General features: G+C 50.8%; 1 protein-coding gene and 1 non-coding gene across 5 annotated transcripts; both read right to left on the reverse strand.

Annotated features, from left to right (window-relative positions):
• Window positions 1-1,005: 1,005 nt before the first annotated feature.
• On the reverse strand, window positions 1,006-27,418 carry Fbf1 (Fas binding factor 1). 4 transcript variants are annotated; one of them, XM_059272147.1, is made up of 31 exons: window positions 27,305-27,418; window positions 26,753-26,898; window positions 24,174-24,254; window positions 23,267-23,294; window positions 21,685-21,726; window positions 19,705-19,795; window positions 18,023-18,071; window positions 17,139-17,189; window positions 15,934-16,072; window positions 14,344-14,421; window positions 13,537-13,644; window positions 13,141-13,276; window positions 12,877-13,010; window positions 12,141-12,240; window positions 10,532-10,996; window positions 9,429-9,530; window positions 8,998-9,092; window positions 8,769-8,827; window positions 7,387-7,542; window positions 7,144-7,244; window positions 6,819-7,025; window positions 6,134-6,241; window positions 5,900-6,039; window positions 5,706-5,824; window positions 4,659-4,781; window positions 4,390-4,575; window positions 3,812-3,988; window positions 3,598-3,735; window positions 3,394-3,511; window positions 2,236-2,345; window positions 1,006-1,116 (listed from the first exon to the last, which is right to left on the reverse strand). In XM_059272147.1, the coding sequence occupies exons 3-31, from the start codon at window positions 24,174-24,176 to the stop codon at window positions 1,033-1,035; spliced, it is 3,447 nt and encodes a 1,148-aa protein (XP_059128130.1). In that variant the 5' UTR covers window positions 24,177-24,254; window positions 26,753-26,898; window positions 27,305-27,418; the 3' UTR covers window positions 1,006-1,032. The 4 variants fall into 4 exon arrangements, with proteins under 4 accessions (XP_059128130.1, XP_059128131.1, XP_059128132.1 ...); XM_059272148.1 differs by having other exon boundaries at window positions 27,308-27,373; XM_059272149.1 differs by having other exon boundaries at window positions 19,705-19,792; window positions 26,753-27,355.
• On the reverse strand, window positions 22,625-22,736 carry LOC131918140 (small Cajal body-specific RNA 4). Its single transcript, XR_009380880.1, has one exon. It is a non-coding gene; the product is annotated as a small Cajal body-specific RNA 4 (non-coding RNA).
• Window positions 27,419-27,965: the final 547 nt, after the last annotated feature.

The following is a 27,965-nucleotide window of genomic DNA, read 5'->3' on the forward strand; positions in this document are numbered from 1 at the left end:
TGAGACCAAGGCTGCAAATTGTTGTCTAGAAAATTAGGCTCCTTTGGAATGGTCCTGAGAGCAGAGGCGGGCTCTGCTTCATCTTCTCAGGCATTGCTCCTTTGCCCACCTGCTCCTGTGGACATACCCTCAGGTGGAAAGCAAGGAGCGCTCCTGAATGGAAGCTGCTGTAGGAGCAACTGCAGTTTCTTTCCGAGTCCTTCTGGATCATCTGCCCTCTCCTGCCCCTCTCCTGACACCCTATGAGAGGGTTTTAGCACACTAGAGAGTGGAGGAGCAGCTCAGCTGTGTGGCCTCTCACAGGCCCCAGTGCTACCCCATTTCCAGGCAGGGGCTCCAGCTCTCAACATCTTCCTTCCTCCTCTGCTTCCCCATACACCCTCTGTGGGCCACAGCTCCTCATCCTACCTCTGGTGGGGACTTGGATGGGGAGGAAGAAGCTGGTGCTCAAGATGAGTTAGGTGGTCTCCGGGAAGTAATGGGAATGAGACTGGATGTGTGCAAGCAGCCTGAGAGTGGGGATAAGTGCTGAAAGAATCCCAGAAACACCAAACTAGAAGCTGTCTGGGTATGGTGCCCTCCAGAACAATGCCATCCTTGTCCTTGGCCAGGCCTCCCACTCCCTCAGCTTGGAGTCCCTTCTCCCCATTTGGGAGGGGACTTATCAGTCCGAAAAGTAGAAGGCTGTTCATCGTGTCCCACCCTACTGCCCTGAGATAAGCCCAGGCATAAGGATCCCCAGTGCCTGCCCAGTAGAAGAGGGTGATGAGCTGGGGCCTTACTATGGGACAAGAGTGGGCGATGGGTGGTGAGACAGTCTTGCTGTTATTGCTCCCAGGGGGAAGGCACCAGCTGCCTCTCAGCTGCAGGTCGTAGTGCCTGGGAAGAACACACAGATACCCTGTCCACACAAAAAGTTGTAATCAGACTCTGGGCCACCTTCCTGGGAACCTTTCCCATGGAAGTGGGAGCTGGTCAGCAGTGGGAGAGAGTTCTAGGGCCAGATACTTGCTGAGGAGGCAGTGGGTATTTTCAGGCAGAATGGTATGCCATATTGTAGGGCGCTTTCTTCAGAGTTTCCAGGAAGAACTGTTCATTTTCCAGGAAGTCGTGGTCCTGTGAGACGGATTCAGATGAGTGTTCACACTTCTGTGCACTGACAGGGACTCCTGACCCTGGTGGAGCCAGCCTGCACTTGGGAACCCCTTCACCTACTCCCTGGCACTGGGAAGCAGTGGGGGTATGTGGGAGCTCAAGCATGGAGTGAGACAGACTATGATGTCAGTCCTGGCAAGGTCTGGAGAACCTTGGAATTTATTAGCAATGACCTCATGTCTCTAGGGCACTGTGTCTTCATCTACAAATGGAGGTCAGACTGTCTCATAGCTGGGCATGCTGGCTCACACCTGTAATCCCAGAACTTGCAAGGAGGACTGCAGGCAAACCCAAGGCCAGCCTGGGCTACAGAGCAAGATCCCAGCTCAACAAAACAGGCAAACAAAAACCAAAAAGGAAGCAAAAGGCTAAAGCTACAGCTCACTGGTAGTCATACACACATCCCCCTCATGTAGGGCTGTGAGAAAGGAAAGTTTATGATGCACATGGAGTCTTCACCTTGGAGCACAGCATGTGGGACATGAGTGACAGCTGTTGTCACTGGTGTCATAGGTTATTTGCAGTTTAAGGGGTTGTTGTCTTAGAAGCTGTGTAGGCAGTTTGCCTCCTGTCTTTTTTTTTTTTTTTTTTTTTCTGGCAGGTTTTACTGTGTAGCCCTGGCTGGCCTAGAACTTGCTGTGTAGAACAAGCTGGCCTTGAACTCTACCTGTCTCTGCCTCTCAAGTTGCTGGTTAAAGTTGTATGCTCTGCATTTTTTTTCTTTGATTTTTTTTTTTTTTGAGACAGAGTTTCTCTGTGTATAGTTCTGGCTGTCCTAGAACTCACTCTGTAGACCAGGCTGGCCTTGAACTCAGAGATCCACCTGCCTCTGCCCCCCAATGCTGGGATTAAAGGTGTGTGCCACCACCGCCTGGCTCAAAGCCAATTTTTAACGGGGTTCTTACTGGGGAATTGAACCAGGGCCCTGTACAAGTTGGACAAGTCTTCTACCACTGAACACATCCCCAGTCCTAGCTGTCCATTCTTCCCTTTGTGAGCAGGGCCCAGCCCTCCTGGGGCCTTGGAGGGACCGTTTGTTTTGAGTGTAAATGGAAGAGCCTGGGCCCGGTGCAGACGTACCTGTGCCGCTGTATGCTTCAGCAGCAGCAGCTTGGCAAGAAGGTGTGTAGGCACCGGGGCAGCAGGTATCTGGCTACACTGAGGCGTGGCAGGAGCAGAGGGCTGGACGGCTGAGGAGAAAGGCAGGAGCCAGTGTCAGGGGGAATACTGAGGGGCCTGGCTTCTTTCCGTAGGACCTGTACTTACACGGCCTACAGGAAGAGCCTGGCCCATGCCCTGGGACTCTTCCAGAAAACCCAGGTTCCAGTCATAGCCCCCACATAGCAGCTCCCAACTATCTGTAATGCCAGTTCCAGGGGATCTGATGTCTTCCTCTGGCCTTTGTGGGCACCAGGCAGAACACCCCACACATCTTTTAAAAAGGACAAGACAGACTGTGTTGGAACAGGATACCTGATGACATCCTGTGGGCTCTCTGCATGGTGCATTACCCACACACAAAAGAACAGGAAGAAAAAAGCCTTGGAGCCTGTGGTAGCAGAACACACCTTCAATCCCAGCATGGGGTGGCAGAGGCAGGAGGATTACTCTGAGTTCAAGGCCTGCATGGTCTACAAGGTAAGACTTCAAAGAAACAAAAACAAACAAACAACAAAAAGGTATGGTGACCCATTAATATCAGCACTCAGGAGACACAGGCAGGAGAATTTCTGTGACTGTGACTTCAAGGCCAGCCTGATCTACATAGTGAGTTCCAGGGGAGCCAGGGCTACAGAGTGAGACTGTCTCAAAACAAAAAAATTCCCCTCACAAAGCTGGCGGCGCATGCCTTTTATCTCAGTACTTGGGAGGCAGAGGTAAGAGGATCTCTGTGAGTTTGAGGCTAGCCTGGTCTACAGAGCAAATTCCAGGACAGCCAAGGCTACACACAGAAACTCTATCTTGAAAAATAAAACAACAAAACAAAACAAAAACAAACAAAAAGAAAACAATAAAAGGGGGTGGGCTACAGAGACAGCTCATAGCTCAATAGTTGACACACTTGTAATCTAGCATCCAGGACACTCAGGCAGGAGGATCTGAGTTTGAACCCAGTTTGGGCTATAAAGCAAGATATCTGTCTTCAAACAGCTTCAAGCAGCCCCTAACTTGAGTAGCTGGAGGAGGTCCTGCTACCTCCTGCTCCAGGCTCTGTCCCATCCTCCTGGAGTCACTTACCCTCCATGCTGGACACTGCTGGGCCCTGAACTGCAGAGGGCAGCCCTGGAAGGCTGGAAGGCACTTCCTGTCGCACACGGTCCAGCTGCAGCCTCTGCTGAGCCAGGCTCAGATGCTCCTGCGCCCAACCCCAAAGAGACGGACTCAGTGAGGAGGACAGGTAGGTGAGCCTGAGGGACAGGAGAGTGGGGACTGGACCCTTGCCTGGTGCATACGCTGCTCCTGCTGCCGCAGCCATTCCTGCTGCCGCTGCACTGTCTGCAGCCGGCCCTGCTGCTCAGACAGCATCTGCTGGGCTTCCTGTAGGGCCTGCTCACCCTCCTCATACTTCTTGGAGGCCACCTGCAGGGGCGCGCCACTGGGTCAGAACTGGCTAGAGTCAAATGGGGGCTCTTCCCACAGCCCTTCCAAGGCACACCTTGCTCATGTGTTCCACCTCCTGTGCACGGGCCTGGAGGCGCAGGCTGGCTTTGTGTAACCTGTCCTTCTCCAGTCGAAGCTCCTGGCGCTCTCTCTCCAGAGCCTCCCTCTCAGCAGCTAGCTTCTCTTCCCTGGCCCGGAGCTCACAGGCCTTAACCGTCAGCTCTGCCTGCTCCTGAGAAGGCAGACTCATTGCTGTGGTTACCCATCCAGAGCTACCCCAGGCTCTGTACAGCCCTTGGGGGTCCCTTCTCCACCTGCCTCTGGAAGTGGGCAACAGAGCAAGGGGCTTCTTAGACATGGACCAGAGAGGCCTGGAGCCAAGCTCGGGGGCTCCCACACAAGCCACACAAATTCAGTGTCCAGTGTCTCTGAATATCAGCTTCCTCACTTAAATATCTGAGTCAAAGGAACCAAAGAAGACAAATACGCACAGTGCCTCAGAAAGGGCAAGTGACCTGAGGTGCTGACTGCTGTTCCACATTCTTGCTATATCTAGCTGTGCTCTGATTTCCTAGGCCTGAGATCTTTTGCACACAGCTGGGAGGCCAAGGCCACTGAGGCTCTGAGCCCTACCTTGGTCAGGCTGATGATGGTGCCCTCGCGCTGGGAGTCCGCATGCATGGCCCTCTCAGCCTCGCGCTCGGCCCGTTCCTTACTCAGCTTCTGCTGTGTGAAATACTCGGCCCACTCTGCTGCTAGGCGCCGACGCTCCTCCCCACACTTATTCATGACCGACTTCTGCTCCTCTAGCAAGGTGCTCTGTGAGGGCGCCAGTGAGGGGAGTGTGAGTGTCCTTAGGCAGGAATGGTGGGGTCAGCAGCTGGGTATGGAGCTGGACTCACCTTGGCTCTCTCCAGCTCCTCCCTCTCCATGGAGATCTGCTGGACCATGACCTTCCTCTGCTCCTCCAGGGTGCGCTGTGCAGACTCTGCCTTAGACTTCTCAGCGGCCACCCGCCAGCGTTCCTGCAAGGCCCAGGGCAGGGCTGAGGGTTGGCTCCTCACTCTGGGAGCAGGCCAGGCTGTTCCAGAGGAGCTGGGCAAATCTGCCTTCTCCCAGGCTAAGTCATAAACTCCTCATTCCAAAGAAACAGGAAGTGACAGGTGCTTGGGAAATACTGCCCAGGTCCAGCTCCTGCAGTTCTGAATTAGGAGGTTCCAGTACTCAGGTCAAATTGCACCACAGGGAAGGTTCAGGAGTGCCCTGCCCTGAACCGCCAGGTCTGGCCCATTACCTATCAGTCACACATGCTAGGAACCCACAGTTTCTGCAAGCAGGAGAAGTTCAGCCAGTTTAGTCTTCCTTACAGACTAAAGTTAGGGGCTAAAGCTCAGCAGTTACGAGCACTGCCTGCTCTTCCAGGGGACTGCTCAGTTCCCAGTACACCACAGCGACTCACAACCACCTGTTAACTCCAGTTCCAGAGGATATGACGTTCTGTTCTGGCCTCCAAAGGACCCATACACATTAAAAACAAAACAAGACTGACGCTCACTTTCATCTATGAATGACACGTAGGGGGTTCAAACACATTTGTTACATGATGGGGTTAAATAACATTTAGTAGGCAAGAGTATCCATTCCAATGCCACACGTTTCAGCTGATGTGACAGATCTGAGTGACAAGGGAGAGGGGGAAGTATAGTGATGGTGGGGACTCTGCAGGATGGCCCTGGGGCTGGTAGCTGAAGAGCAGGTGTTGGGTGGCCCAGCGCAGGGTTGGAAACAGAAGCAGGAAGAGGGGAAGGACAGGCCTTGGCCACTGCCTGCTTGAGTGGAGGTCACAGAGTCATGGGTTTGGCCTATTGGCTAGGATCAAATGCAGAGCGGCTGAGCTCCTGACAGCTGGCCCTGGAGTGCAGGTGTCCTGTACATCAGGACAGACTCACCTGTTCCAGGAGCCGGCTCTGTTCACTCAGGCGCACCTCCATCTTCCCAATGACCTCCTGGAGCCGGCCACGCTCTTCCTCCATGTCTCGCTGCTGCCTGCCCAGCCGCTCCTGCAGAGCTGGGGCAACACACACGGTACTCACTGACTGCCCTCCTTCCTAACAAGGGGGTCTCAGTCACAGAGAGGGGCTACCTCGCAGCTGCTCATCTTGCTGCCGGATCCCCAACTCTCGCTCCTGTGAGGTGCTAAGGTGCGAGGCCTCCACACGGGAGGACAACGTGTTCAAGCTGCTGGAAAATTTCTCCATCTGCTCAATGATGCCGTTCAGAGACCTGAAGGATTATCAGGGCATCTCATCCTGGGGACACCCAGGCCACCCAGGCCTAACTAATCCCTCAGGGAAGCAGCACCAGGTCGCACACATACCGAGTATGGGAGGTGGCACTAGTGACAGCATCGATCTCTTGGTCCTTCAGCATCTTCAACCTCTGTAGTTGGTGCTCATGGTCCTTGCGCATCTCCAGGATGGATGCCCTGAGGGATGGCAGCAGAGGCAAGGAAGGCCGAGGGCCACTGTGAGCAGGACTACACAGACAGATGACACCAGAGAACGTGAGAGGGACATGCATCTGACTACCATCTCCTCCTCTTCCTCCTTCAGGCATCTCCTCAGTGCCTCAGTTTCCCTGGCTCTTCTGTCTCCTCTCTTGCTGCTTCCATACCACATGCACATGCACCTGCTGCTCAGCAAAGGACACATTTCACAGCGCAGGAGGAAGCTATGTGCCTAGCCTTCTGTGCTGGCCCATGGGCTGCTCTGGCCTCCAGCCTTTACATGTCTTTTCTTAGTTTCATTCTCATCCAGAGAGGCTCCCATGCCAGCAGAGTGGGTGGAACCCCACCCATGAGGGGAAGGGACTGGTGTGCTCAGCCTTAAGCCTTCATCTCAACAGGCTGAAGGGAAGGGCGAGTTCATGCAAAGGCTGCAGAGCCACACTGTGGTCTCCTGGGTACTGCTGTCAGCCAGCCAGTCCTCACAAGCCTCCTCCCCAGCTCCCTGCCCCATCCTCGCCAGTCCTTGCAAGGTCACTCCCCAGCCTCTTGCCCTTACTGCTGCAGCTCCCGAAGCCGGGCCACCTCCTGGTCCTTCTCCTGTGCAGCCACGGCCAAGTGCCGCTGGTGCTGGGCTATGAGCTCAGCCCTTGCCTGCTCAGCTTCCCGGCAGTAGGACGCATGCTGGGCTGACAAAGCCTCCTTCTCTCTGCGAAGCTGCTCTTCCCGCTGCTGGTAGGATGCTTCTAGCACCTTGACACGGCTTCTGTCAACAGAACACCCACCCCAAGGCCTCACTGAGCACACTGACGTGATCCTGGGGCTCAGGGAGAAGATCTGAACCTGAGCTTGAGCAGGCCCCCCAGACTGCAGATAGCAGGTACCTGTGCGCATCTTCAATGAGCGTCAGGTCGGCCTGGTGCTGCTGCTGCAAACTCTCCAGCAGCATCCCGTGCTGGGTCCGCTCTAGCTCCAACTTCCTCACCTAGGCATGGGTGAAGCAAGGGTGCTAGGGTCCTTCAAGCAACCAACTCCACACTTTGTGCATCCAGTCCCTCCTCCCTCCTGGGGGTGCCTCCAACTACTTCCCATGAGGACAGTGGCCCTCAGTGCCCTGCAGCTCTCACCTGGGCCTCCAGCTCGGACAGCTTGGTCTGGCTCTGCAGCAGCTCAGCCTGAAGCTGGGCGGTGCTGCTCTGAAGCTGCCCTTGGGTGGCCAGGAGTTGCTTCTGGTACCCTGAGCCTGGCAGCAGACTCTGCATCACAGACTCTGGGAGAAGGGGCTGTGGGAGAGGACGAGAGCTGTTCCAAGACAGAAGCTGACAGGCCTGCTGAGCTCCACCCCCCCCACCTTCTCTGCTTGCTGGACCTCCTGGCCATTCCTTAAGACAGGATAAGACCAGAGCAGCTCCAGCAGGACAGGATCTTGGTGAGTCTTCCCTTGCAGGGAAGCAGTCATCAGAGCTCCCCTTGAGCTCTGGTCAGGAAATAGAGCACCCTCCCTCCCCAAGGACATCCTCCTCAATGAGGAGCCATCTCTAGTCCGAGAGAACAAATGCCTCAGTTATGACAAAAGCTTCTGACCCTGGCCCATTAGGTGTAGTAAGCTGCCCTTCAGCCACCATTTCCCAGGGCTGCACTCCTGACTGTCATACCTCCCAGGGACAGTGATGCAGTTGGAAGATGCAGAGATAGGGATGTTTTCCAGCAGAACAACAGGGTCTCTCACTCTGTAGTTAGGGCTGGCCTGGCTTGGAACTATAGCCCAGGCCTGGCCTCAAACTTGATCTTTCTACCTCAGTCTACTAGACTAGGGGATTGCATGAGAATGGCCCCCATAGGCTCACATATTTGAATGCTTGGTCCCTGGTTAGTGGTACTGTTTGGGAAGGATTCAGAGGTGTGGCCTTGTTGGAGGAGGTATGTCACTGGAGGGCTTTTAACTTTCAAAAGCCCATGCAAGGCCCAACATCTTTCTCTGTTTCTGCTGCCTAAGGATCAGGATGTAACAGTAACTAAGACAGCATTCTTTTTCTTTTTCTTTTTCAGTACTGGGGACTGAACCCGGGGCATTGCACATGCCAGACAGGTCTTCCTCTAGAGAGCAACCCCCACCCCTCTTGAACACAGGCTGGGCTAGAACTAACTATGTAGCCTTAGGTCAACCTCAAACATACGGTACTCTGTCTCAGACTCTTGAGTGTACCACCATGCCAGGCTTGTACTAATGCTTTCTCACTGGTACATTCCAAGCTGCTCCTGCAGAGCAGCCATCTCCAGTTCCCTACTGATGCTGGCAGAGTGACACCCAACTCCACTCGGGAGTAGTGAGACTAAAAGTTTAGGAAAGTGCTAATGGGGGACACCAGAGTGAGTGGGCTGCTGTCCTACTGGATATATCTGATATATTCTAGCAGAGTGTCAAAGTCTAGCTCCTTGAGTTGCCTCTGAGTAGGGGAGAATTGATCTATGGGCCCAATACCTATACCTGTTTGAACACCTTCCCTACCTGGACAGGCACAGAGAGACCCGTGGGTTCCTGGGAATGTGGAACATAAACTGCAGGCTCTGAAAATTGACAACAGAGAACACAGCAGGTGTTTCAAAGGACTGCACAGATCTGGACCAGTGAGTACCTGGGAAGAGTCCCTTGTCACTCATCTTCCAGAGTCCCCAAAGGAGCTCAAGGGACCTCTTCCTCACCCAGGGCCAAACTCCAACCAAAGACGGAAACAAACCTCTGATAGAGAAGTCCCCAGAGGCAGAGGCCATTCCCGTCTTGGGGTCACCTATAGGGAGGACAGTGGAAGTTTGGCTCCAACTCATGGAAGATCTGGGGACAAAAAGATGAGAGCACATTGAGTGGCTTCTGTGTGAGCGAGAGGCAGAGAAGGGAAGCAGAGAAAACCACTGGATTCAAGTAACTGGGTGCTGGTCTAGAGGCTGGTACTTTACAGGGAGTGAAGGACCTGGCTGCCTGCACTGGCGGTTTGGTAAAGCAGGTAAAACGTGCCCTCAGACATCTCTGTCATCTAGGTGTAGATGCTGCATATGACAGAATCAGTAAGCCACCTTGGGTCCCGGCACAGCCATCCTGTCTATCTCCAGGGAAAGAGGCCTGAGCTGGCCCCACTCCTCTGCCACCTCCCAGCCCTGTCTGTGCACATACCCTGCGACCCCAGGCCTGATGGCTGCCATCCCTTGTGTGGTTGCTCTTGAGGCTTCTCCAGCAGTGGCCTGCTCAAAGGCCTGGGTGCTAGCGACAGGTTGGCTGAGGAAAGTCCATGGTAAAGGTGAAGGCTCGTGGTGAGCTACATGAAGACAGCCCCGGACAAGCTCCTAGCATGAAGCTTACGGCAGTCTTCTTCCCCTGCCTCTGCTCCCACCACTTGGCTGGAATTTTTTCCAGGCTTGGCTCCTGGAGTCTGTGGGCTGCCTTTCCCTTCTAGGATGATGCCCACCTCAGCATCCATCGTGGTTCAGTAACACAGCAACCATGGGCATGTCACACACACTGGAGTTGAGTCCACACTCAAGCTCCACAGCTACCCTGGATTTCTCTATTCTCTCCTCCTCTTTCTGGGCTCTCGGGTCAATGGTGAAACTGCTCCCCCAGCACACCAGCTCTAGGACATCAAAGACACGGTGGTGGTGTCCCTGGACTCTCACAAAATCACACAATCGCCTCCACTTGGTTCTGGTGGCGAGGCCTGTTACTGCTTCCTCTGGACTTGGCCCTGTCAGCCTCTTTCCCTTCCTGCCTACAGGGTCACTCACCACCCAGCCTTACTGGACTGCCATTCTCAGGAGCTGCCCTCTCAGCTTCCATGTTTTTACCCAAACACTTCCAAGAGGATACAGGAAGCTCAACTCACACATGCATCAGCCACCTTTAACAGGAGCTGACAGAAACACCAACACTTGGCACAATGGGTTTCTTTGCCACTTTGATTGGTGCTGTGGACAGGGCCTCTGCTCAGAGACAAGGAACAGTGGATCCTGCTACCTCAAAACATCCTTGTTTTCTCTTGTCCAGTCCAATCAGTACCTGTTCCCACGGCAGTCAGGGCATGAGTGTTACCAACCCCTGGCCTGTCTGTCTGCATCTGGGCAGCTCTCTGTTGCGCCCGTAAGGAAGAGAAGCAAAGCTGAGTTGGCATCAGTGCCCACAGTGGTATCTCTAACAGAGGATGGGACAGGTAAGATGGGCCAAGTTAGCTCCCTAGACCTTGCCAAATCCTTTCCACCAACCATAGTAGCCCACGCTCATACCTGCTAGAAGGAGTCTGACCCAATGATCCTAGTGAGTTCAGGCCCTTAGAGGGCCCAGCACGTTCCTCTCTGGCTAGACCATGGGATTTCTTCTGGGATATGACATGGCTCAGCCAGTCATCTTCCTTCTCCTCAGAGACTTTCAGTGAGGCCTGGCTGGCTTTGGTAGAGGGCCTCGAACCCTTGGCTGTTGGCTTTGCTGCTGAGGGCAGTCCAGCTGGGGCAGAGTGTGGCTCTGGGGCTGAGTGCTGGTTTGTAGGAGGGGGTAGAGAGGGTGTCAAGATGGCTGAGTCTTCTTGTTGAGCCTTTTGAACAGGAGAGGGAGACAGCAGGTCCAGGTCATCGTCCTTAAGGCCTAACCAGTCGGCTCCTCCTTTCTTGGGGTGGATGGGGCTGGAAGCTGGTGGAGGGCTTTGTTTGAAGCTGGGTTCTCCCTTAAGGTCTGAGCCACCTTCTCCCAAGAACCTGCTTCAAGACAGAGAAGAGGGTGTTGGACGGGGAGGAAGCCCACCCCATTAGACCCTATCAGCCTGACTCTCTGCTGCTGAGGGGGCGCATGTCTGGGCCATAGCAAACTGGACATGGGAACTCACACCTGTAATCCCAGCACTCAGGAGGCTGAGGCAGGACTGCTGTAAGTTCAAAGCTAGCCTGTGTTACAAAGACCCTGTGTCCAAATAGTATTAACAATAGTGAACATCCCACAGCAGCTGGAGATATGGCACAGCTGGTACACTATGTGTCTAGCATATACGAAGCTCGTTCCTAGCACCACAGCCAACAAGGATGCTAATGCACGCTTGCTGTCCCAGCATTCTGCCCAGAATGGAGGGCAAATTCAATGTCATATTTAACTACATAGTGAGTTAGAGGCCAGCCTGTCTCAACAACAACAACAAAAAGGGCTAGAGAGACAAGTCAGCTGTCACATAAGCATGAGGACCTAAGCTCCAGGGGATCTGACATCTTCTGACCGCCTCAGACACCAGGTATGTGCATGGTGCACAGACACACATGCAGGCAAAACACTCATACACACAAAATAAAAAAAAAATCAATCCTTTTAAAACAAAACTATATACTTGGAAAAAAACAACAAATGCCAGAAAGTTCGTTGCTGGTCTGTTTCTGTTGCAGATTCAGAGTGTGCCGTGAGGATATGGCCAACGCCAGGGTTCCTGGAAGTTCTGTTGCAGATTCAGAGTGTGCCGTGAGGGTATGGCCAATGCCAGGGTTCCTGGAAGCCACTGGAGGAACCCTCTACTATTTCAGGATGGTGGCTGTGCTGCTCCTTGGGCTGTGGTTTCTCTGGGAGACCAAGTGACATAACAGCCTTTCGTGACATTCAGGGCTTCGAGCAGAAGCAGACCTAGCTCCTCCTTCTCCTTCTGAGGAGTCCAGGCATCAGGGCCGCAGTCTGCCCAGCTCCTCCTTCTCCTTCTGAGGAGTCCAGGCATCGGGGCTGCCGTCTGCCCAGCTCCGCCTGGACTGCTGGGCGCTCTGGCTTCCATCTCCTTTAGCACCATAGACTCATGGCTGCCAGGTGGGATGGGGAAGGCCACAGGGACAGGCCTGTCCCCAAGGCTGACCTCCCTGAGGCCCCACTTACCTGACCGACTGCCGGCGGGACTGTCTGCCCTCCGAAGAAGCCACAGTGGGCTGGTAAGCCCCAAAAGTGAGGATCTCATCATCCCAGCTGTCTTCTTTGTCTGTAAATTAAAGGGCATGAACAGGATTGAGAACAAGGAAAGTGGAGCTTTGTACAGGATCTGGCAGATGCTAGGCAAGTGCTCTACCACTGGGCTACATCTCCAGGCCAAGGGAAGCCAACTGAGTGAGTGGAGGCCATAAATCAAACAGCAGCTACAGAAGGGAAGGGAGAACTAGACCGCCTACCGGTAAACTATCTCATGACAGCTGTCTCAGTGACAGTGTTCAGAATGTGTGTTCTCAGCGAAGCTTTTGTTACAGGCTGTGCTAAAGATGCGGTTTGAGCTGAATACAGCAATACACAATCCTAGCACTTGGGAGGCTGGCACAGGATTATCACAAATTTGAAGCTAGCCTAGAGTAATATTCTGTCTCAAAAGAGAGGAAAAAACTGGGCATGAGGGCTCACACCTTTAATCCTAGCACTTGGGAAGGCAGAGGCAAGCCGATTCCTGTGAGGTCATGGCCAGCCTAGACTACATAGCGAGTTCCAGGCCAGCCAGGAACCATAGAGAGACCCCCCATCTCAAAAAACAAACAAACCAAAAACAAGGGGTGTAGGGGAGGGACAGAGAGAGAACAGTTACCTTGCTGCTCTACAGCCTCCTCCCCTCCAACCCTCCGGGCATCCTCACCCTCTGTCTTCTGATGCTTCTTGTCTAGCTTGAACTCTCTGTGTTCCGCAGGGCCTGGGCGAGTAAGGAGCTTGGCAGCTGAGCCTCGACCCAGCAGTTCATCCAGCTTTGAGCGAGCAGGGAGGGGCCCTTCCCTGCGGGACAGGGTGTAGGGAAGGAGTGTGCCATGACATGGGGTTCCCATGTTGCCCCAACCTTTGAGCTTTTCCCTGGGCCTTAGGCAGCAGCCTGGCCAGGGACTCCCCACTTCATAAGGATCCTTACTGGTCTTCTGTCTTCTTCCTCTCTGCCTTGGGGCTATCTTCAAAACCCAGGGAGGTCATAATGTCATCGCCTTCATCAAACAGCAATTCTTTCTTCCGGATGGGAGTATCTCCAGGAGTTAGAGGAACAGAAGGACCTAAGAAAGAGAACCAGGGCCCAATGCTTGGTGACTGAAGCGGGTGGGAGGTGGCAACTGTTTCCACCTGCCGGGTTTGTCCAGGGACCCTGACTCTAACCCCACTCCAGGCTCACACATTCACCTCCTTACTCCTGAAGCCTGATAATCAGGTTCTGGACAGGAGGACCCAGTGGCCTGCCCTGCTGAGGTCTCGGGCTCTGGACTAGAAAGCTGTCAAGACTCTACCCCAGGACCAGGAGTAAGCCTCTCTGTCCTACCTTGGCCTGCAGCCATGCTGGGGCTCTTAGAAGCAGGCTTACTCTCCACTGTGGGTAGCTTCTTGGCAGTTTCCTCCTCCTTATCAGAGAGAAGTCCCGCCAGTGGGTCTTCAAAGTTTCAAGGCCAGAAAGAAAGACAAAGGTCAGATTGCTGTCCTTTGCTTTGGAAAAACAAGCCAGGAGCTGAAGTTAAATGGACTCTTTCTTTAATCCCAGCACTCAGGAGGCAGAGGCAGGTGATCTCTGAGTTCGAGGCCAGCCTGGTCTACAAAGTGAGTTCCAGGACAGCAAGGACTAAACAGAGAAATCCTGTCTTGAAAAAACAACAAACAAAAAAACCCAAACAAACAAACAAAAAAACCCAACCAACCAACCAACCAACCAACCAAAATTGGATTCTTCAGTATCTACAAAGTGGGGTCTATGGGAGAGGGTAGACACAGAGGGGCTTGAGCAAAGGAGTAGGGAGCTGGGTAAACCCTGGGACTCCTAGAAATGTCCGTAAGGTATGAATCCATTCATAAAGATTTCCTTATATTTTAGAAAAGCTTCATTTTGAAGCCTGGCTTCAAAGTCTTTGCAAGTAAGTTCCTCAAATATCCTGGCTGATAGAGCACAGATAGTTCCTCTGGGAATTCGTGAAGACTAAATCATGACCAGCTCTCTATTCCTCTGACACACACAGAGACTTGGCATTATCATTATCCAGACTGCTCTCAAGTCAAGCGTTCCAGAAAGGGGGAGGACTGTGTGCACGCGGCATTCCAGAAGAGGGGGGGTGCGGTAGGGGAGATGGGGCTCTGATACCTTCAAAGGAAAACTTCCTGTACTGAAGCCCAAAGCTGCTGGAAGCGGGAGGTGGCTTCTTGGTGGGAATGGCATCTCCTACAGGAAGAAGAGAGAAGGCCATCATGGAACTGGGCCTTTCCTATCCAAGGTTTTCCTTGTATTGGAGTCCCAGGGACAGTGGGCACTTTCTTCTGACAAATTGAGGTTCTTGGCTGTAGGCACAGCCATGAAGGAATCCATACACCCTGGTTCTCACCTGAGCCACTGGAAGGGAGACATGATTGGAAGCTACTTCTACCCCTCACCACCAATCACTCGAGAGAGTCTTGGGAGATTTACAAGCTGCCATCAAACGTCTTTTCCTTTTATTGCAGTGTTGTGGGGTGGAACCCAGAATGCCATGCACAGGCAAGTGATCTATCACTGGGCCATATTCCCTAGCCCAACTTTCCATTTTTAAGTAAAAAATGATCCTTTAGCAGCTGCACAAGAAGTGTGCTAGACAGTTTTAGGCCAACTTGACACAAGTTATCTGAGGAGGGAACTTCAATTAATAAAATGCCTCTGTAAGACTGGGCTGCAGGCAAGCCTGTAGAGCAGCGGTTCTCAATCTTCCTAATGCTGGACCCTTTAATACAGTTCCTCACGTTGTGGTGACTCCCAACCATAACATTATTGTTGCTACTGTTACTAATCATAATGTAAATATGACATTCAGGATATCTGATATGCAACTCTTGTGAAAGGGTTGTTCAACCCCCAAAGGGGTCACGACCCACAGGTTGAGACCCACTGCTGTAGAGCATTTTCTTAATTAGTGATTGATGGGGAGGATCCAGTCCACTGTGAGTCATGCCATCCTTAGACTGATGGTCCTGGGTTCTATAAGAAAGCAGGCTGAGCAAGCTATGAGGAGTAAACCAGTAAGCAGCAGCCTTCCACGGCCTCTGCATCAGCTCCTGCCTCCAGGTTCCTGCCCTGTTTGAGTTCCTGTCCTGACTTCTTTCAATGATGAACTGTGATGTGAAAGTGTAAGCCCAATAAACCCTTTCCTCCCCAACTTGTTTTTGATCATGGTGTTTCATCCCAGCAATGGTAACCTTAACTAAGACAAGAAGAAAGGACCAGACCTTTTCCCCACATAAACACCCAGACAATTGGCTCCTTGGCCTCTTCATCCCAGGCATATATGGTGTCTGAATGAGAATGGCTCCCATTTGCTCATAGATTTGAATGCTTAGTCACCAGGGAGTGGAACTGTTTGGCAAGGATTACAAGGATTAGGAGGTGAGGCTTTGGTAGAGTAAGTGTGCCACTGGGGCAAGAGGGGTCTGGGGGTTGTGGGGGTGGGGGTGGGCTTGGTGTCTGTCTTTCTCCGTCTGTGGGTCAGGATGTAGCTCTCAGCTACTTTGCCAGCACCATGTGTGCCTCCATGCTCCCTGCCATAATAATGGACTAACTCTGAAACTGTAAGCAACCCCCCAGGTAAACAGTTGTTTGCTTTTTTTAATAAGAACTGCCTTGGTCGTGGTGTCTCTTCACAGCGATAGAACACTGACTAAGACAGTACAGAAAACTCATAGGACACAAGAGCGATCCTCCACGTACCTTTCTCATTAGCTGTTAATGTGCCAGCAGGCTTGGGATTTCTAGGCACTTCTTTCCCAGAACCCTTTGCAGTTCCTTTGCCAGAGGGTGGATGAGACTTCATCCGACCAAAGAGATCATCATCCATGCTGTCCAGGTCCTAGGACAGCAGGAAGAGCGAAGCCTGATGTCTGGGAAGGTGCTATGTTTAGGATTCCCCAAAGGTCCCTAAGAGGAGTCTTAGGGTGGTGTATTAGGAAGCAGGAGTCCCTGGTCATTGGGGGCAGTCTCTTGAAAAGAACACCAGAGCCACATCCATCCTTTTTCTTTGTTATGCTCAAAGGTCACCCTGTGACCAATACACTTCCCTGCTGCCACGGCCTCACTAGAGGCCAAACCAATTCCCGCTCCCAACCTCATCTTGGACACCGAAGCTCCAAAACTGAGCTAAAGAAATGTCATTTGCAATTGAACACTTTTCTGTAGCAACACAGAGCTGACTGGCTTGTGGGAGGAGGGGAGGAAGGGAGCAAGGCTGAGTGCTGAGGGCACCCAGGCACACAACTGTGAGAGGACAAAGGAAATTGAGGAAATGGAAGCAAAGGCAAGCAGAGTGGGGGAGGGGTGGGAACTGGTTCATGAGACTGCAATGAGACACATGTCACCACAAAGAGTGAGAGTGGGGACATCCAAGTCACGCCAGCACTAAGGCTTGCTGGCCTTGGGGAGAAAAATGGAGACAAAAAGAAAATGGTCACAGAGCTTTACAAGGCCGAAACCAAGAGCTCCGCTTTGGCCTGGGGACTCCGGCAGAGTGGGGTAAAAGTGCTGCTGGTTGTGAAGGAGGTGGCTCAGTCACTGTGAGCCTATGTTCTTATCCATAGTTCACAATTTCTCTGAAGAGTCCAGTATAAAGATTCATTTCCTGCTTCATCTGATGAGAAGGGAGCTCTCTTGACAGCAGATTTGGAGGAGACCCAGGAAAGGTGAGGAACATTCTTTAGAGGAAACATTAATCGTGCTCTACTCCCCAGGTGGAAGCAGGGGATGTCAGGGACCCAGCTAGGAAAGTCTCTGGGTTCCCACTAGAGGCCTGTGGCAGACTTTGCAGGCTCTAGATGCCCACAGTTATAAAGGAGAAGTTACAAGGACTGGGAAGCCTTGGCTTGGACTGTTGGGGCCCCACACCCACCCCGGCCTTGAAGAGGACGAAGCTATTTTGCTACCTTCATGTTCTGCAAGAAGACCTGTGGGTCTGCATCCGAGACACTGGAGACCTAGTCCGCAGGTGAAGGCACAGTGAAACCAATGTTAGTCAGGACCCAGCAGCACTTGGGGGTTCCCCAGCCCTAGTCACCCTGCTTTTGCTCAGCAGGGGCAGAGAGCTTACTAATGGGGTGCAAATAGGAGGGTCTCTTACTCTCCAACCTCCAGGGATCAGCTCTTTGAAGTCAAACCTGCCCATCTGTGGAGACCCAGAAAGTATTCCCAGTGTGTGTTCTCCCAACTGCAGAAGCCATTTCCACCACAAGCCTTCAGGAAGACTACTTCCTGATTACTCAGCCAGACAGCTTGGACTTTCTCATGCGAAGAGGCAATACCCAATTCCTGCAGTTGGGAGGGCTCTATCATCTAGCTCATTGTTCTGGTGAAGAGGAAATGGATGCTGTTTGGGTCCATTCAGCAGTCCACGGGCATTACTCTAAGAATCAAGTACAATGCTGGGCATGGCAGCACACCCCTTTAATCCCAGCACCTGGAGGCAGAGGCAAGTAGATTTCTGAGTTCTAGTTTGAGGCCAGCCTGGTCTCCATGGTTAGTTCCAGGCCAGCTAGAGCCACATAATGAGACCCTGTCTCAAAAACTGTGGGGAAAAGTACAGGATGTGTGTGAGCTTCCACATCTGTAATCCCTGATCTTGTCTTGGGCTGAATCAGAGGGCTCGAGCTACAAGCCAGCTTGGGCCACACAGAGAAAATCTACCTCAAAATGACACAAAACAACACAAGCCAACTTTGCAGGGACTGCTAAACCTTTCTGTGAGCAGCTATTAGGCCACTCCAGTCTCGGATGTTTGGGGGACATGCACAAAGGTCAAGGACTGGCTCACCTCAGCATCAGCTCCCATCAGGCCTTCAACACTGTCTTTTTGGAGGGACCTGCAAAGAGACAAGGTCGGCAATGACCCTTACGGAGGGGAGGGGAAGGAAGGGGAGGGGAGGGGAGGGGAGGGAGGGGAGGGGAGGGAAGGTAGTAGGGGAGGGAGGCAGGCCAGCCAGGTGTAATAGTATACACCTGTTATCCCACCACTTGGAAGCAGAGGCAGAAGGATTAGGACTTCAGGTCACCTCAGGTGCATATCTAATTTTAGGCCAGTTTAGAATACAATGAGACCCTGTCTCACAGAGTTGTGGAGCAGGCTACAGTGTCAGAGTGAACTTGGAGTGATTTCTCCGGGGGACCAAGACAGAATAAAAATCTCACAGACAGCTGTGTGTGGTGGCGGCACGCCTTTAATCCCAGCACTAGGGAGGCAGAGGCAGGTGGATCTCTGAGTTTAAGGCCAGCCTGGTCTACAGAGCAAGTTCCAGTTCCAGGTCAGATAGGGCTACACAGAGAAATCCTATCTCAAAATATAAAACAAAACAAAAATCCACAGACCACATAATACAGAAATTTTCTCCTTAAATTGTTTTTCTACTTTTTTAAAGCAATGAAGCCCTTTAAATATGAATTGTTAATAATAAATAAACACTGGGGCCGAGGGAATGGCGCAGCCAGGGAAGCAGGGCTCAGCTAGCATTTCAAGCATCCCTGTCTCCAGCACCCATGTGACAGACCGGGCAAGGTCTGGCGTGTCTGCAACCTTAGCGCCAATGGGGGAGGGGTATGCAAATCTGAGAATCCTAGGCACTCCCTGCCAAGCAGCCCAGCAATCTGATGAGTGCTGGGCACAATGAGAGAGCCTGTCTCAAAAGATAAGGTGGAGGGCAATAGTGGAAAACACCCAAAAAGACTAGTTCTGGCCTCCATATGTACACACACACACACACACACACACACACACACACACACACACTAGTTATAGTTAAAGCTGGGCACAGTGGTACATGTCTGTAATCCCAGTATTTGAGAGGCTGAGGCAGAAGGATTGCTCCAAGTTTGAGGCCTATGGGCTCAATGATCAGTACCACTATGGGCTACATGATTAGCACCAAACCAGCCGTGATTACATAGCAAGACCCTGTCTTAAAACAAACAAGCAAAAATAAAAGAAAAAAAAAAGCCAACAAAAACCCAAATAACATAAACAACAACAACAAAAAAATGTTTAAAACAAGAGAGAATAATAATTGTTTTTTTGGTCTCTCTCTTCTTTTAAGACAGGGTCTCACCAAGTAGCCCTGATTAGCCTGGAACTTCCATGTAGGCCTGACCAGCCTCAAACTCAGAGATCCATCTGTCTCAACTGGGATTAAAGGCATGCCCCACCCCACCTAGATGGAAAGAAGGTGAAAGGTGGAGTGCTCCTTCTCAAGAGGTTGACCTGAGCCAACCTCTCATTTTGGGAATAAGAAAACCTGGGCAGAGAGGTAGGTCCGGGAGGACCCAAGTAACAGATGGAGGCCTTCAGACTCCTGGGGCTGGGTTCCTGGTTCCTTTCCCTCTCTCAGATTCCATCAATAATCAGAGCTGATGGGAAAAGTAGAATCTCCCAACATTAACTGCACTGGCCAAGATGGAGTGCAGTGGAGGGAGGGGGCTGGAGAGAGACATGCAAACAAGGCCTACCTTGCTTTAGCCTTTGAAGGGGGCCACTGAGGTATGCTTGCTGTGTCTTTGGCATGTGAGGCTGGCTCAAAAGGCTTCTCAAGCAGTGCTGCTGGAACAAGGAAAACAAGAAAGATACACCACGCTCTTCAGCCACAACGAAGAGGAAGGTGATTCCTACACTTAGCTGCTTCCTGCACCTTCCCACAGAAAGTGTGGCTTGTTGGCATCACAGCACGCCCTGATGCCATTCCTCAGAAACATGAGTGGAGTGGGTACATTTCCAAGTAGGGAGTCAATCCTAGATGCCAGGAGTGCCAAATTGACAGTTTAACCCACCCCATCTGTGCCACAAGAAAAGACAGAGAGACACAATGGCTTTCCATAGTCCTAACTGTAGGTGAAATACACAGGTTCTCCCTGGAAACAGAAGCCTCGACACTCCTGGTGAGCTCTGCACATCCTCTAAGCCCTGTCCCTTAGTGCAGCAACATGGACACAAATAATAAGGGCTAGCTGGGCATGACAGCTCATGGTTATAATATTAGCATGAGGGAGTCTAAGAGACGGGATTTCCTCAAGTTTGAGGCCAGCCTGGGCTATACAGTGAGACTCATCTCAAATATAAATAAATAAACAAATAAATATCCAGCAAGATGGCTCAGCAGGTAAAGGTGCTTGACACTGAGTCTGATAACCTATGTTCAGTTCCTGGAACCTACAGAACCTAGGAACTGTCCCCTGATCTCCACATGTGTGTTATTACAAGTGTATACAACACCCCTCCAAAAACAAAAAGTAAGAAAATAAACCTAAGAGATATTTTTTTAAGATTTATTTATTTATTATGCATATAGTGTTCTGCCTACAGGCCAGAAGAGGGCACCAGATCTCATTACAGATGGTTGTGAGCCTCCATGTGGTCGCTGGGAATTGAACTCAGGACCTTTGGACAAGCAGCCAGTGCTCTTAACCACTGAGCCATCCCTCCAGCCCCCTAAGAGATTTTTTTTTAAAGAAAGACTATATAAGGAACTTGGGCTGAGAGAAGGAGCTCAGTAAAAGGCACTGTAGGACCCTGGGTTCCACTCCCAGCACTAGAAAAATGTAGGAAAAAACCAAAATAATAGCGTATCTGAGGACCCTTACAGCTCCACTATCAAAAGCCAAGGGCTTTGACCAAAGATGAGCAAAGCTCTGAACGGACATCTTTCCAAAGATGATACCTTTAATCCCAGCACTTGGGAGGCAGAGGCAGGTGGATCTCTGAGTTTGAGGCCAGCCAGTGAGTTCCAGGACAGGCTCCAAAGCTACACAAAGAAACCCTGTCTTTAAAAAAAAAAAAAAAAAAAAAAAAAAAGTCATAAGCACACTTATGAGAAGACACTCCACAGCATTTGGGAAACATACATCCCAGCCACCCACAGCATGGCCATGACCATGGTGGGGACAGCTGGGCCTGGTAGCACAGGCTTGTGAGCACAGCTGCTCTGGAAGCAGAATGGAAAGTTAGTGGATCCCTGGGCTACTCAGTGAGTTCAAGGCCAGCCTGAGCATCACAGTGAGATGAGACCTCGTCACAAATAAAAAGTAATAAACTGACTGGGGATACTGCTCAGTGGTGCAGTGGCTGCCTAGCATGAATCAGGCCCTGGGTTCAATCCCCAGCTCAACAAACAAATAAGCAAGAAAATACAAATCAAATGAAAAACCAAAGATGGGAAATAAGCATTGGTGGGGTGTGGACAAAGCAGGAGCCCCTGGTGCTGCTGGTGGACATGTAAAACGTATGGCTGCTGTGGGAAACCACTTGACAATTTGTGAAAAAGTTAAAATAAGGTTACCATAGGGTCCAGCAAGCACTACAGCAGTTTGTAGGAGTTGGTTCTCTCCTCCCCTATGTGTGTCCTGGGGGTGGAACTCCAGTGGTCAGGCTTACACCCTCAATGGCTGAGCCCTCTTGCCAGTCTCCCATGCCCTGCCCAGGGAAGGAGTACTTACTGTCATCTCCCAGGAGGTCACCAAGGACATCATCGATGGAACCTGAAAACAAATGGGCCATCAGGACTTCAGGAGGCAAGTAGAAGGACATTTATAAAGAACTCAGACTTCTGCCAGGTGGTGGTGGCGGCAGCGGCGGCGGCGGCGGCGGCGCACGCCTTTAATCCCAGCACTCGGGAGGCAGAGGCAGGCCAGCCTAGTCTACAAAGCAAGTTCCAGGAAAGGCGCAAAACTACACAGAGAAACCCTGTCTCGAAAAAACAAAAAAAAGAACTCAGACTTCTGTGTTCTGAGTTCTCTGATCCCAGGCTTCAGGCTGACATCGATGTTCCCTGGCCACGAGATGATTTCTAATGGCAACAAGCCACAGTGCCTTGGTGAAACCTCAGGTAGAAGTTTAAAATAACCTTCCTGAAGAATGATGATGATGATTTTTTTCAGTGAAAAGTTTCTACCCACCTCACCTAAAACATACAAGGCCATTGGGTGGTGGTGGCACACACCTTTAATCCCAGCACTTGGGAGGCAGAGCCAGGCTGATGTCTGTGAGTTCGAGGCCAGCCTGGTCTACAGAGTGAGATCCAGGACAGCCAGGACTACACAGAGAAACCCTGTCTCGAAAAACAAACAAACAAACAACCCCCCCCCCCAAACACACACACACAAGGCAGCAATCAGTCTTCCAGCCTCTAAGAGGCCAGTATGGTCTTTGGGAAAGCATCCACACCCATGAAAGCCTCTTGTGTCTCTGTACCCACATCTGACAGCCCCTAGAGCTGGAGGCACAGTGGGGACACCTAGGTGAGCATGTGTGAATGAATTCTCCTATCCGCTTTCTTTGCCTCCACCACCTTTACCTTCAACCACATGTCCCAAATTCGGAGCTCAATGAGAAACATTTTTTCTACAACCTCATTTCTTTATTTACCTGTTTGCTTTTAAATGTTGGGTAGTAGAGTCAAACAAACCTGTGGTTTGTTCTCTCCACCTCTTTTTCTAGGAGTCTAGCAGCAAAGTCCTGCTTCATCAGACAGCCTTCTTGATCTTCTAGTTTTTTAGTTTTTTATGAGCTAGGGTCTCTCTCTACATAGTCCTGTCTGTCCTGGAACTACATAGATCAGCTGGCTTTGAACTCACAGAGATCAGCTTGCCTCCGCCTTCCCAGTGCCAGGATTAAAATGGTACACCAACATACCTAGCTTTTTTCTTTTTCTTTTTCAAGTTGGAACAGAACTGTGTGTCCTGACATGTGTGTGGAGGTTAGAAGAAAACTTGCAGGAGTCAGTTCTCTCCTTCCACCATTTAGATCCTTGGGATTCAGGTTATCAGACTTGTGGTGAGATACCTTTACCTGCTGAGCCTCCTCACCGGCTTTTTTTTTGGGGGGGGGGGGTAAAGGCATATCCCTTTAATCCCAGCACTCTGGCAGAGGCAAGCAGATCTCTGTGTGTTCCAAGACAGCCTGGTCTACAGAGAGAGTTTCAGAATAGCCAGGGCTACACAGAGAAACCCTGTCTTGAAAGCAAAAAAAAAAAAAAAAAGTGTATTTGGATTAAGGGTGATGTTCCATGTCTCCACTCACCTTTCAATCCTTTCTTGGTTTTCAGTGCCTAAAATGGAGGGGAAAAAAGATCACATCATCATATCAACAAAATGCAGCAGTGAGTATGTGCTGAACTGGGCAAGAAGAACGCTCTGCCTTTCTCCTGACCCCCAGGGAAGGAGCATCAGGCATTACAGGTGAAGCTGTTTTCCTCCAGCTTCGGAGAGTGGATTTACTCAGAGCCCAGACACAGTCCTTGCTAGCCAGCAAAGACAGGATATGGACGGACACCTCTCCTTGGACTTACAGATACCACATGCAAAAGCCACCTGGCAGGTGAACTCAATAACCAGAACGTTTTCTTCTGTTCTGTGTGTCTGATGGGTGTTTAAAATGCTTCCAGCAGGAAATGCAGAGGACTCAGAGGCTCAAGAGATAGACTGGCATGGCTCACCTTCAATCCCAGCACTCAGGGAACAGAGGCTGGTGGATCTCTGAATTCCAGGCCAGCCTGGTCTTTCATATAGTAACTCTAGGCCAGCCAGAGCAGCAGTGGGACCCTTGCCTCAACAAAACCAAACCAAAGAACAACAACAACAAAAACAGAGGCTCAAGGGAAACTTTGCTCACTGATTAGTTTGTTTTTTTGCAGGGCCTGGGAAGGGTCTCACTGTGCAGTCCTGACGGGCCTAGAGTTTGCTATGTCAAACAGGCTTACCTAGAATTCACAGAGATCTACCTGCCTCTGCCTCTACTTCTAAGTGCTGGGATTAAAAGCCCAACTGAATGCTTAAGGTTTTTCTAATGTGACTCTGCTATGGAGACCATCTCCCAGTCCTTGGCACAAAACATCTGGAATATTCTATGCAGTCAAAATGTTCAGGGTGCAGGGATGGGGTGGGGGCTTGTTTCTATTTCCACGTGTCTTACGCTGTCCTCTGCCTACCATCTTGGCTTTGGGGCTTTCTGCAGCTCCTTTCACAGTACTGTCCAGTCATGTGCATTCTTGCTGAGCAAGTTCACTTCCCTAGGAGAGAACATTAAAGTAGCTGTTTAAAAGTGATGTGGCTAAAGCTGGGGGCTCAGGAGCTAAGAGCACACACTGTTCTTGCAGAAGACCTGAGTTGGGTTCCCAGCACCTGTGTTGGGTAGCTCACAAACTCCTGTAACTCCAGCTCCAGGGGGATCCAAGCCTCTGGCCTCCATGGGCATCTGTACCCATATATACTCACACACACATTCACATAATTAAAAATAAAATAAAAAAATATGTAGTTTAGCTGGACATGGTAACATAATCCTGAAATACCAGAACTTGGGAAAGGAAGGTGGAAAAATCAGGAGCTCAAGGTCATCCTCAGCTACACAGCAAACTCAAGGCCAGCCTGGGCTATGTAAGTCTCAGAAACAAACAAAAACCCAAAACAATAAATAAACAAATAAATCAAAAACAAAAAACAAAAACAAACAAACAAAAAGCATTTACCAGTGCTTGACCCTAAGGTTGTTAAGCATCCTATCACTTCAGAGGTCAAAACCTAGCCAGGCGGTGGTGGCACACACCTTTGATCCCAGTGCTCGGGGACAGAGGCAGGTGAATCTCTTGTGAGTTTGAGGCCAGTCTGGTCTACAGAGCAAGATCCAGAACAGCCAGGAATAGGTCAGTGAATAATGATGCTTTTTGCCACCATGCCTTGCTGTGGGATGATCCTTCTGTACGCTGTGAATATGTATTACTCTCATCGGTTAATAATAAAGCTGTTTGGCCTATAACAAGGCAGGATAAAGTTAGACAGGACAATCAAACTGAGGACTGGGATGAAGAAGGTCAGAGTGAAGAGAGACTCCACCAAGCTGCCCAAGAAGCAAGATGTCATAGGACTGGTAAAGCCATGGGCCACGTGACAATACATAAATTAATAGAAATGGGTTAATTTAAAAGTAAGGCCTAGTTAATAATAAGCCTGAGCTATTAGCCAAGCATTTTGTAGTTAATATAAGCTTTTGTGTGTTTAAGGACTGAGCGGTCAAGACAGAAAAACTCTGCCTCTGTTTACAATGCCTTACTACGTGAGTTGGATCCTCAGAACACATATGGAGGGGGAAAACTGACTCCTGAAAGTTTTCCTTTTACCTCCATATACAACTATGTCCCACCCACCAAACAAATAAGTGCAATTAAAAAAAAAAAAAAAGAATTCCAAAGCTGGGCATGGTAACACATACTTAGCTTTAATTCTAAAACTTGGGAGGCTGCAATAGGAAGAGCTATGTAACAAGACTTAATCAAGAAAGAAAAATAAGAAAGAAAATCAACTGGGCAGTGATGGCACATGCCTTTAATCCTAGCACTCTGGAGGCAGAGGCAGGCGGATCTCAGTGAGTTCGAGGCCAGCCTGGTCTACAAAGCCAGTTCCAGGAAAGGTGCAAAGCTACACAGAGAAACCTTGTCTCAAAAAACCAAAACCAAACCAAAACAAAACACACACACTTAGCTTCAATTCTAAAACTTGGAAGGCTGCAACAGGAAGAGCTATGTAACAAGACTTAATCAAGAAAGAAAAATCGCTGGGCAGTGGTGGCGCAAGCCTGTAATCCCAGCACTCGGGAGGTAGAGGCAGGTGGATCTCTGTGAGTTCAAGGCCAGCCTGGGCTACAGGACAGCCAGGGCTGTTACAGAGAAACCCTGTCTCAAAAAAAGAAAGAGGGAAAGAGCGAGCGAGCTGGGGGAGCTGAAGAGAAGCCTCAGCCATCAGGAGCACTTGCTGCTCTTCCAGAGGAGCTGGGTTGGATTTCCATTGCCCACGGGTGGCTTACAACCTCTGTAACTCCCATGGAGGGGAGGAGGGATAAATGGATCTGATGCCCTCTTCTAACCTCCCAGAGCACTTCATGCATGTGGCACACAGACATACATGCAGACAAAACACCCCTACACATAAAATAAAAATAACTTTTAAAAAAAAGAAGAAAAAGTTAGACATAGTGACTCATACTTGTAATCCCAGCCTTTGGGGCCTAAGCAGGATTGCTTGAGTTAGGGGCCAGCTTTGACCATATAGTGAGTTCTTGGGCTAGGGTGAGCTCCTGTCTCAAGAAACAGGGTGTGTGTGTGTGTGTGTGTGTGTGTGTGTGTGTGTGTGTGTGTGTGAGAGAGAGAGAGAGAGAGAGAGAGAGAGAGAGAGAGAGAGAGAGAGAGAGAATGAATATATGAGAGAATACATGAGAAAGAGAGAATATGAGAATTCCCTATCTACTTATTGGGTTTTCCTTGGCTTGGAGAATACTTGGAAAAGGCAGTCCACATCCTTTACCCTGGAAGAGGATGCTGAAGTCACAAAGAACCATGTGGGAATGGTACCACATCTTGGCCCGTTTTACCAAGAAACTCTGCCGACCATTCGTAGGCAGCATCCAGCAGAAAGGGTGAGAGTGAGCTCTGGTTTCTCCCTTCAGATGACAAACATTTCACCCCGGAAACATTTTTCTAGCATTTCCTCCCTTTTCCACTTCACCCAAACCCACCTTCACGTGCCTAGGAAGAAAAGCGGCTGTGGCGCTCATCTGTCTTCCCGGTGTGTCTAGCCTCTTATTAAAATGCAAAGTGTGTCTGGGGTTGATGACACTGGGGAATGCTTGTGTCTCTCCCGTGCAATGGGAACTTTAGCGACCTACAAGTCCAAACGCGTTCTGGCTCATATCACATCAAGGAATTTCTGCTATCTCCTAAGCATCCCGTCGCAGCTTCCCAGGTGGTGGGGCATTTTCTAGGAGCGGCTCGTAAGGGCCGAAGGGTCCTAGAATAACGTCGAGTCTTCACACCTACTCAACCAACTCCATGAAGACATTTGAAAAACCGCGAGCCCGCCCCTCAGCCACAGCGGTTCCGGGAGTGTCGCGCCAGGCCAGGCGTGGTGCCCTCAATGTTCCATCCCCCGCGCGCCCATCCCGTGCTTCTCCTAGTCCCTGAGGACCCTGTTACGAGTCGTCCTTTCAGAAACACGGCCACGGAAACCCAGCCCAACCACAGTCCCGGATTCCGACTCCACTCAGTCCGCCCGTTTCCGCCAGGCCTACCACCTCTGCGCCAGCGACATTCCCACCTCGCCACCTCCGGCCTCAAATAGAAGGCGGAGTGAAGCATTCTAGGAACTGTAGTCCGCGCCCCGCTCACTTGCGGGTCGAAACACAAGAGGTATCAGGAAGAACTACATTTCCCAGCGTGCTCCGCGGTGGGGCGCTTCTCCAGGCAGGGCGTCAGTTGGATGCTCCTTGAATTGCTAGGAGCTGTCTCCACGCCGTCACTCCGGTGAGGAGCAGGGACAGCAAGCCCGGTTCCTCTCGCTATGAGGGCTGATTGATGACAGTAACCTTCTTGGTCATAGATAAGGTCAAAGTTGCGCTATCAGAAAACCCAAAACCATCAATAAAGACACACGGTGGACTTGCCAAGCCCGGAATCACAGCATTTGTAAAGCCTAGACTGGACCAAGGTCAAAACCGGCTGTAGAACAAATTTGAGGCCAGTTACATAATAGCGTCTCAGAACTACGATTAACATATTTTCTTGGGTGTACTTATTACAGATTTTTAAAAAGACAGAGTCTCACTATATAGCCCTATCTGTCCTGGAACTCCCTATGTAAACCAGGTTGGCCTCGAATTCATAGAGTTTCCCCATGCTTCTGCCTCTCAAGAGGTGGGATTAAAGGTCTGCACTATCATGCCTAACTCATTA

Source organism: Peromyscus eremicus, chromosome 8a (assembly GCF_949786415.1).
Source record: "Peromyscus eremicus chromosome 8a, PerEre_H2_v1, whole genome shotgun sequence".
In the NCBI taxonomy this organism is placed as follows: Eukaryota; Metazoa; Chordata; class Mammalia; order Rodentia; family Cricetidae; genus Peromyscus; species Peromyscus eremicus.

Coding starts and splice junctions, on each gene's coding strand:
- Fbf1 (XM_059272147.1), bottom strand. Junction 7,245..7,386: donor TGTCCGAGCTGGAGGCCCAG/GTGAGAGCTGCA, acceptor ACCCATGCCTAG/GTGAGGAAGTTGGAGCTAGA. Junction 4,576..4,658: donor AGGAGCTGGAGAGAGCCAAG/GTGAGTCCAGCT, acceptor GCGCCCTCACAG/AGCACCTTGCTAGAGGAGCA.